General features: G+C 36.1%; 1 protein-coding gene across 1 annotated transcript; it reads right to left on the bottom strand.

The window, feature by feature from the left end:
• Window positions 1-1,286: 1,286 nt before the first annotated feature.
• LOC131075818 (secreted RxLR effector protein 161-like) lies at window positions 1,287-1,724 on the bottom strand. The gene has a single exon (XM_058012718.2). It carries the CDS (start codon window positions 1,722-1,724, stop codon window positions 1,287-1,289), a length of 438 nt encoding a protein of 145 aa, XP_057868701.2.
• Between the last annotated feature and the right edge of the window lie 8,649 nt (window positions 1,725-10,373).

The following is a 10,373-nucleotide window of genomic DNA, read 5'->3' as shown; positions in this document are numbered from 1 at the left end:
GAGGCATTCGATCATACAACTCGGGTGCATTGTCAATGATTTCATATTTTACAAGCATGTCGATCACGCATTTGCAGTAGCAACACCTGATAAAAATTCCCACTATTATCATACTTTTGTAGATGTCCATAACCTCTTCCAAAGCTTCAAATTTTGGTACAGGCGGGCAGGAGGATGTTGATAACCATTATAGGATCACTTGTGCACTTGGCTAGTGTATGTGCTTGATAGTTTCTGAAACTTTTGTTGTGATTTTGCACACAATGCTTTGATGAAGTAGTTATCAATAAGTAGTTATTATAACTACCTCCTCTTCAGCCTTTGAAATAAAATTAGAAACTCCCTTTGTCGGCAATTTGTGAAAGTTGGCCAACTTGCGTTTGTTGTCAAAGTTTCCAATAACATTAAGGTTTGAGTATATAGATTTTTTTAAGAATTTGAACAACTCACTAAAAAATTATGAACACAATAAATCATTTTTTTTGTAAAGCCACCTAACTTGTCGATAAGAAACATTCAAACTTTTCCCGTGACTTAGCCAAAAGTCACAACTCACCAATGATGTTAATTGATGTAGCATTTCAGTAACTTTGATGCCTTTCATAACTTATTGATGATGAGTTGATGCAAAGAGATCTATATAAACTAAAATAGCTTCTCATAGAGTTATGAGTTGATCATTTCGCTCACTTTCGAAACTAACATAATTCACCAATCGATCATGTGATGGCAACTTTGAAGACTAAGGCGTTGATTTTTGTAGCCATTTGTGCTCATTCACCACCAACTTTGACTCAATGAAGTATTTTTTATTGAAACCATTATGACAACCAATCTTGAATGTTCTTAAGAAACATAGGTATTTGGCTAGCCAAGTGATAAATTTAATTCAAAAGTTCAAATTTTGACTAGTTTAGAAATAGGGCTAACATATTTACAATATAACACAATATTGACCATTAAATAACTGAATAAAGATATTATTCTAATACCATCCCTTAATAGTCAATCTGTCTACTACACCAAGTAGCCCCCTAAATTTAACAAGCTTATCCAGATGTAGGGACTTGGTGAGGATATCTATAGTTTGGTCCTCAGTAAGAACATACTGCAAATACATGGATCCATCTTCAACCAGCTTGCGAATGAAATGACAATGAAGCTCAACATGCTTAGTTCGCTCAAGGAAGACTGGAATTTTGGCGACTTTCAACACCCCTTGATTGTCACAGAAGAGGGGTGTAGGACCTTCTTGAGACATGAATGTTTGAAAGCATCCTTCGAAGTCAAACCGCCTCACAAGTTACTTTGACTGTTCCTCGATATTCAACTTCAGTCGAGGAAAGAGTTACGACCTGTTGCTTCTTACTGGTCCAAGTGACAACACCAATGCCCAAACTGAAGACATAACCGAATGTGGACTTTTTGTCATCAACAGAGCCTGCCAAATCCGAATTTGTATAACCGATGAGTCTGGGTTCTTTGGTTCGCCCATAGAGGATACCAAAGTCTAAAGTGCCGTTGACATGGCGCAAGATCCGCCTCGTTGTAGCCCAATGATCTATTGTAGGAGCTGCCATGAAGCAAGATATGTATCTCATTGCATAGCTCAGATCGGGTCTAGTGGCGGTGAGATATATTAGACTACCCACTAGTTTCCTGAAATCAGATTTATTCTCAACTGGAGAACCAGATTTGGCTGACAACTCCAGGCCTTTCTCCATAGGTGTAGATGCAAGTTTGTAGTCCTATATTCAGAACTTGTCTAGCAAAGCCCTGACATATTTGGACTGAGAGATGAAAATGCCATGAGACTACTGCCAAACCTCAACACCTAGACAGTAGTGCAAAAGCCTAAGGTCGGTCATACAAAAGAATGGCATAAATTCTGCTTGATTCTTTGAATCAAATATGTCAAACTGCCAGTGATGATCAGATCATCAACGTATATAACCAGAAGGATGATATCATTGTTTGTAGTCTTGATATACAGATTTGAGTCAAAAGGGCTCATTTGGAAACCCTAATCTGTGAGGTACTTATCAATTTTCATGTACCATGCTCGAGGAGCCTATTTCAAGCCATAGAGTGCTTTCACCAGTTTGAGTACCTGGTGTTCTTTTCCAGAAACCTTGAATCCAAGAGGTTGCATCATGGAGACCTCTTCCTATAACTCAACATTCAGGAAGGCACTCTTGACGTCCATTTGATGGACCTTCCAACCACACTGAGATGCCATGGCTAGGATTAATCTAATGGTGCTTATCTTTGATATCGGAGAAAAGGTTTCCTCGTAATCAATTCCTTCACGTTGAGAGAAACCTTTGGCAACAAGACGAGCCTTGTGTAGACACCTATTTCCATCCACTTGATTAAATGAATTTTAAATTTGTTTACTTATCATTCATCCAACTATTAATTAAATTCGCATTTAATTAATCCTTTCCCCTTTTCCAACTATTAATTAAATTAATATTTAATTAATTCATCCCAACCCTCTTCTCCTATTAATTAAATAAATTATTTTATTTATTTTATTTCATTCACTTAACCAAATTCAGACCATTAATTAAATAGATAAATCATATTTGTTTAATTAAATCGTTCTTCACATTTAAATAAATTAATATTTATTTAAAATCCACAAATCTCATCTCTCACATTTAAATAAATTAATGTTTATTTAAATCCTTAAAATCCCCTTTCTCACATTTAAACAAATTAATATTTATGTAAATTCCTAAAATCCCTCCCCTACTTGCACTTTCTAGAAAATGCAAGTTGCAAGTTGCAAGTTAACCTTCCTCCTAATCATATCTAAACGCCTATTATTAGCCTAATCACTCTAACGGTTTGCACATTCCTAAACCAAAGGTTAACCCAAAACCCATCAACTCAAACCTTTAATGGCTTCCTTTAAAGTCTTCAAGCCTTTATTGGTTTCATTCTAGAGTCTTCTCAAACCTTTAACGATTTCCCTCAAAGTCTTCAAGCCTTTAATGGTTTTCTTCTAAAGTCCTCTTAAGCCTTTAATGGTTTCCCTCAAAGTCTTCAAGCCTTTAATGGTTTTCTTCTAGAGTCCTCCTAAGCTTTTAATGACTTCCTTCAAGTCTTCAAGCATTTAATGTTTTATCCCCCTTTTTCTTATTTAAATAAATTAAGTTTTATTTAAATAAATCAAAATTGACATGCACAATTAAATAAATAAACATTGATTAAAAATTGTATTTATCCTTACCCACTTGCATTCTCCTACAATGCCCACTTGCACACTAACCTTCCTTCTAATTTCTACTAATCCCTTCTAAATTAGTCTAATCGGCTTCTAAGTGTTTGCACATTCCTAACTAAGGGATTAGTGAATAGTCACTTCTCAAAAACATTTAAGGCTCTTACAAAGCCTTAAAGGTCTTCTCCCTTCAACCAGTTAACCCACATGGGTCCTTGACCAAACTAACCCCCCTTTGACCCTTGGTTAAAGACTTTTTCTCTAACTCAACCATCCATCTAACCCTCAAGTCTCTTCAAGCATTTAATGCTTTGACTAAGGTAACCCTTTAACCCTTGCACATTCATTTATCCCTTGGATAAAAGATTTATCCATTAACTTAACCTTAACTCAACCACATGAGGTTACCTTCATGTCCCTTCAAGCATTTAATGCCTCTTCCCTTTCCTCTCAATCCCTCTCACGATGCCACTTGTCACCATTGCATTGGTGGAAGTTGCACACATGGATTGAGGATCATGCCCTCTTCATGTAATCCTAGCCCTTGTTAAATCAATTCAATTATAGTCATCCAATTGCTCATTTATTCTATGAATAGGGCTCATTTACACATGATCAAGGTTATTTCACTATCAGGCTACACACATTGTGCTCTCATTATCAAGTTTCTTTCATACAAATCTCTCTCACTCAAGCATTTTAGCATAGCATAGTAGTTTCATTATCATAAGCATAATATTTCCATTATCATAGATCAATTTTAGTAGCATGGTTATCATCATATAAGATCTTAATTGCATAGCATGTATATCATTTCATCATAGCACTCGTTCTTTAAGTTGTCATTCTAAAGGTTAATTGCTCAATGATCTAAGACAAAACCATGACTTGAGGAATCCTTGGAGATAGAGAACAATGGAACTCCTTTGAAGGATTGTTTGTTTAATTAAGTTTATATATATATATATATATATATATATTGTTTCATTGGTATGTTAGTTGCTTCATTTCTATTTGATTGATTAACCATAATTCTAGCATACACCTTGTACTTATCCAAAGTACCATCAACCTTGTATTTGACCTTATAGACCCACTTGCATCCAATGGGTTTCTTCCCTAGAGGAAGATCTGACAAAACCCAGTGATATTTTTCAGCAAGCTCTAGTGCTCAGTTGCCATAGCTTGTTCCCACTCAGGTATCCCTTTCGCTTTTGTGTATGTCTTAGGCTCATACACATTGTGAATGCTGGCCATGAGAGGAAAATTGATATAATCGGGATGTTTTCTCATCTTTTGAGTTGTTCTACCCTCAATGAGATCATCATCATGAAGATCAACAATTGTCTTAGCCCACCACTTAGGCCGAAGAGTAGAAGTGTCAACATCAGATGCAGGAGGTGCAACAGGATCAGGTTCATCAAACAGAAGATCAGAGGAATCTTGAGAAAAGTCAGGTGGTGCAGCTATGTGTCTAGGTGATCCTACAGAAGAAGGAACTGGTGTAGGTGCAGGAACTAGAACAGCTGGAGCCCTCCCATCAGGTGGACCTAATGGAATACAAACACCCAAATCTAAAGCCTTCAATGGTTGATCCTTTGAATCCACAACTAGAGGAGAGAGCTGAAATGGACCTTGTTCCTCATCAAAAACTACATCACAACTAAAGATGAGATGATTTGTCTTGATGTCAACCAATCATTAGGCTTTGTGATTATCACTATAACCAGTGAGCATGAGTTTCTGGCTCTTGGCATCCAACTTAGTGCGCTTAGCATCAAGGATCCAAACAAAAGCAATGGAGCTAAAAAATTTCAGGTGACTGATTCTGGGCTTGCGGCCTAACCAAGCCTCTTCCAGAGTCTTCTTCTTCACAACCACTATAGGAGACCAATTTAGAAGATAGACTACAGTGTTAGCTACTTCAGCCCAAAACTTCTTCGAAACACTCTTGTGTTCAAGCATAGACCAAGCCATTTCGATAATCGTGTGGTTTCTCCGCTCAACGACACCATTTTGCTGAGGGGTGTAAGGTGTAGTGAGTTGGCACTTTATGTCATGTTGTTAATAGAAATATGAGAAGGAAGAAGAACAAAATTCTCCTCCATTATCAAACTGAAGAGTAACAATAGGTTGACTAGACTTTTTTTCTACTAATGCTTTGAAATTTTGAAACACAACAAACACCTTTGATTTATGATGGAGAAAATACACCCACATTTTTCGATTGAAATCATCAACAAAAAGTAAAAAATACCTAGACCCAGTAATAGAAGGAGTAGCCATAGGTCCACAGATATCAGTATGGACCAGTTGTAGTGCCTTAGAAGCTCTCCTAGAGTCACCGTCCAAAAAAAGAGTTTGATGCTACTTCCTAGCCTGTCATGCTCTGCAAACTACGAGGTTTTGGGTCCAGATCTTTGGTAGTCTGATGACAAAATCTTCTCGAACAAGCTGAGAAAGATAGTGCACATTTAAGTGCCCATAACATTGATGCCAGAGTGCACTAACAGAGGAGCGCTTGGCTTCCATGGCAAACTCCTAAGAATCACCATAATCAACTAGTCTGAGAGAAGGTTGAGTTCCATTCCTAGAACATAGTACACATTGAGGAAAAGCGATTTCCTCCCTCCAGATTGAATCTGCACATTGCCCTTTTCGACAACGGTATACTCTTCCCCTCCTCCAAAAATAACTGAATATGAGTAAGGTTGAAAATCAGTGAACCAATCCTGGCGATGAGTGAAGTGGTGTGAGGCACCTGAATCTATATACCAGGCAGAGGATGTCACGAATCGTTTTATTTAATATTGTGCAAATTAAAGATGTAATGTGATTTTGAAATTCAAATAGATTAGATCTTTCATAATCTATTATGAGGAAATATAATATGCTTCTTACTCCTGCAAATGATAAGAAATTCGATATTCTTTTGGGGTTTGTCATTGCTGATAAAATTTTGAGTGTAAGTAATGCAGGATGAGGTGAAGGAGGTCGAAAGCGAGAACACGAATCAGGTAGAATTGCTTTAACTGAACGACTTCGATAAAAAAGGGAATCTTTCACACACCACATTAGGATTTATATTTTGCATCTTGAAAGTGTGGATGATTTAAATGATCTTAATTGAGTGTTTGTTCAAACTGAAATGATGAAATTCGAATAAGTAGTAGATTAATTTAAATGTTTATATAGGTGCATTAATTGCATGATGTGAGTAGTGTTTGAAATAAATATAAGTTGTCTTGAGTAATTGTGAAATAGTATGTTTTATGGTTAAAAGAGATAAATGTATCAAAAACGAATACCGACCTTAGGTTTTTATGTCCTTCTTGTTCAGGTAGATAAATATATGAAAAAGAGTACTTACGAGTTTAAATTTCGTAAATATTGAATAATGTATTTATTTATGGAATTAAACTAAGTAAATAAAAACCCGATATAGATATTTGTTATTAAAGAAAAGGTTAATCCAAGAATATATTAAAAACAAAGTCTAATGTCAATTATAAATTAATAAAACATACCATATTATATATCCTTTTATTAAAAACAAGTTTGTTGTTTAATATTAATAAAAAAAAAAGAGAGTCATTATAAATAAATTATAATGTAAACCATATAACATTATTCCTTTATTAAACATGTTAATAAAACATGCCGTATTTTAATATATATTAAGCATATTAATGAAAGGTGGCAGGCTATAAAGGAGGTCGACCGTTTAAAACCAATGCAAGAGCCGCTTGGTCGGTGTAGACTCCTCCACCATGATGGCCGCTTTGGTAGGATAAGTTATAATCTTTGTCCACGCATGGTAGAACCCCCTTCCACCCTCGGTGAGTGCTAGCAAATCTCTAAAAGCGTGGTAGTCTTCCTCCACGCATGGTAGTCTCCTCCACCCACGGTGACTGCTGTTAAGAGCTTTAAAACTAGTCTTCCTCCATCCTCGGTGGCTGCTAACAGAGCATTAACGCATGAGGCAAGATGTTTAGGTAGGCGTAGGAGATACTACCACCACTACGCCCATTTACAGCATAAACAAATGTGCAAAACACTTCCTCCATCCACGATAGTCAAAGCAATATACAGCACGATGGAGACTTAAACTTTCTCATGACTTGGTATGCGACAATACTGCAACAGTCGACAGATTTCATGCATGGAGAATATAGTTGCAACCGCAATCGTGGAATAATCAATATAACCCAGAGGATAGCAGAAAACTTAGCAGTAAATTTGAATAAATAGACGTAGGCACCCTCTCACAATGACATTCTTTTCTCACACGAAGTTAGAAGAACGAAATTCTTGAAGGGAGAGTTAGAAAGATTAGTTTGATAGAGAGTTAGATTAGTTTGAGAGTTAGAAAGATTAGTTGATAGATAAGAAGAACAGTTGGAGAGAAAGAGGGACGTACGATCAAGGAGTCGAAGCATTTGATGAAGAACGTCAAGGTCGAAAGCTCAAAATCCATTCTAACATTATCCAAGAGGTTAGCATCTTTTGTTTTTCATTTCGTTTTACTTTATTCGTTAAATTTGGTATAAAATGTGTTAAAAAGGAAGTTTAGTTAATAGATACGTACGTCCAAATGGGTATCGATTATTAATATTGTATTTGGAAAGCTTTTTAAACCATTATGGAATAAAAGAAAAGAGTTTAGAGAAAAGAGGTAGATAATATCATACTTTGCACAAAAATATTTAGTTTTTAATTCTTTTTTTTTTAATGTGTTTACGTACTTTTGTTAACATATGAGATTACTCTCATACATGTTTAACACCACCTATTTTATTTACTTTATGATAGGCGAAAGATTGATTTTAAGAGTTTGCTTATAAAAGGCATATCGTTTTTTTTGAAAGATTGTCTTCGAAAGATAGATTAGACAAGTAATGATTAGTAAGCGACAAAATTGATATCTCTATTTTTATTTTAAAAGAAAGATTGTATTCTCAAAGAAATTTGTGTTTGTGGGAATTAAGCTAGGGTTAAGCTTGAGATGAAAAAATTTACCTTTCGGGATGGGTGCCGAATGTGGATGCTTTAGAGAGAATAGTTGTTTTTTCCAACTATTATTTTGTTGTGCATGGCATATACTCGACCGAGTTATTGTTAGAATTTTCCGTAGAAAAATATGGAAATTTCTTATTTATACTCTCTACCACATCCTAGTATGATAGCGAATGCTTGTTTCTTAGAATGAAGTAGGAAAAATGAAAATGCATATATCATCTAGGCATGCACCAGATTCCCTCTTGCTTTCGAATTCTTTGGTTAAACCAATTCGTGTAGGGTCGGGTATTCTTGATTGACCAAGAATTCCAGGGAAGCGTAAGCTTCAAGGTTGGGCGGAAAAAGCGCCTGACTCTTGTTCTCGTCTGCGTTCGAAAGACAGAAGGAAGCGACTCAGACTGAAGATCGACGGATGTATCTTCTTGTATAATCTTACAGCTAAATTGAAAGCCTAAGTAGAAAATCTGAATTTCTTTATATTGGATATTGTATTATTCATGAGCATTAATATGATATATATATTCGATGTTTGCGTATATTTGTATAAAATAGGCTTAGAGATTGAAATTTTAAGTTTATTTATGAATAAAGCGTAGTTTAGGGTTAGATCCCAAACTGACCTCTTTACAGAGGATTTGACATGGTCTGCAGGGCTTTTAGCCATGAAGGTGTAAAAGGAAAACTCACTCTACTCAGTGTGCTCCACTACATTTTCTTTAGGTTGTGAACCACTTTGTTTGGCCTATGCAGCCAAGTGTTTACGACACTCAAGTTTCATATGACCAACTTTATGGCAGTAATTGCACTGAGCACTTTTCTTTTTCGAGCCCTCTGATGACGGACCAAAGGGTTTCTGCTAAGAACACTGAGAAGACTAAGATTTGTCTTTATCCTTATGAAAAGATTTGGCTGTGAATGCTTGTTTTGTAAAGGATAAGCTTATACTATTGTCGAACTGCTACTTCCATTGATCCTGCTGCAGAAGTTTAGTGTAGAGATCAACAAACTTCAGATCAACATCAGCTGAGGTGATGTTAAGTGTTTCGACAAAATGCTCGTAGGACTTTGGCAAACTCTTCAAAGTGATAACAACCATGCCCTCCTCCATATTTCAACCGATGGCTTCTATCTAGTCACAGATGTCTTTGATCCGATTGAGATGCTTTGCGTTCATCCATGACAATAGAGAAGAGCATATTTTTCATAAAGAAGGCTCTGCTCTTATCAGACATCTCATGCAATGTCTTTAGATGCTCCCATACGACATATGTTTTTCTAGAAGGTATCTAAGGAAGCTGATTGTCAGTCACTGAGAGCTTTATGAGCATGACAACTTCAGATTTTGTTCATCAAATTTTGTTTGATCAGGATCGGATGCAGTGGGACGAGAGACCTTTCAAAGGACCAACTGATAGATGACACGATACTCAAAAATTGTGAGCATCCGCTGCTTACAAGTATTATAGTTTCTGTCGTTGAATTTCTGACTCCCCTCGAGTAGAATATTCGTCAAAAATGTCATCACGAAAAACTAAGGTCAAAGCTGATTGACCAAATGACGACACGAATATTGAGGCAAGAGTTGTTTAACACGTAAAATCGCGTGAATGCGACGTTTTAAGAATAAAATTGAGGTAAAAAGCTTGTACCGATTTCGAGGCAAAAAAAAAGAAGCGAATTTTTTGGCATGGATCCCAATGTACGGATTTTGGATGACCCAGAAAATTCTTATAGAGACCTAGAAGAGTTTTCGAAAAACCCAAAAAATAGTTTTTTAAGTATGATTTAAAAAAAAAAAAAAAAAACTTAGCAGCAAAAAAAATACCGAGGGTTCTTAAAAACCCTAGGTCGCAGGTACAGGTCAAAAATTCTCATACACAGAAGGTGCGAAATCTGTTGTCACAGAGAAGGGCGCCAAAAAATTGTGATATTTCATTAGATGAAATATGTGACTAAAAAGAAAACCTTTTTCACGTCCAAAAAAACACAACGAAAACCCAGAAAACCAGATCCAAAAAGTACTATTCGGGTGCAGAAAGACGATGCAAGAACCAAAACGCCGCCACCAATTGTCATGCAAGTCGGAAGAACACACAGATTAAAAAAAAAAAAAAAGATGTTGCAC

The sequence above is a fragment of the Cryptomeria japonica genome, chromosome 3 (genome assembly GCF_030272615.1).
Source record: "Cryptomeria japonica chromosome 3, Sugi_1.0, whole genome shotgun sequence".
Lineage (NCBI taxonomy): Eukaryota > Viridiplantae > Streptophyta > Pinopsida > Cupressales > Cupressaceae > Cryptomeria > Cryptomeria japonica.
This window is presented reverse-complemented; position numbering and strand designations above follow the sequence as displayed.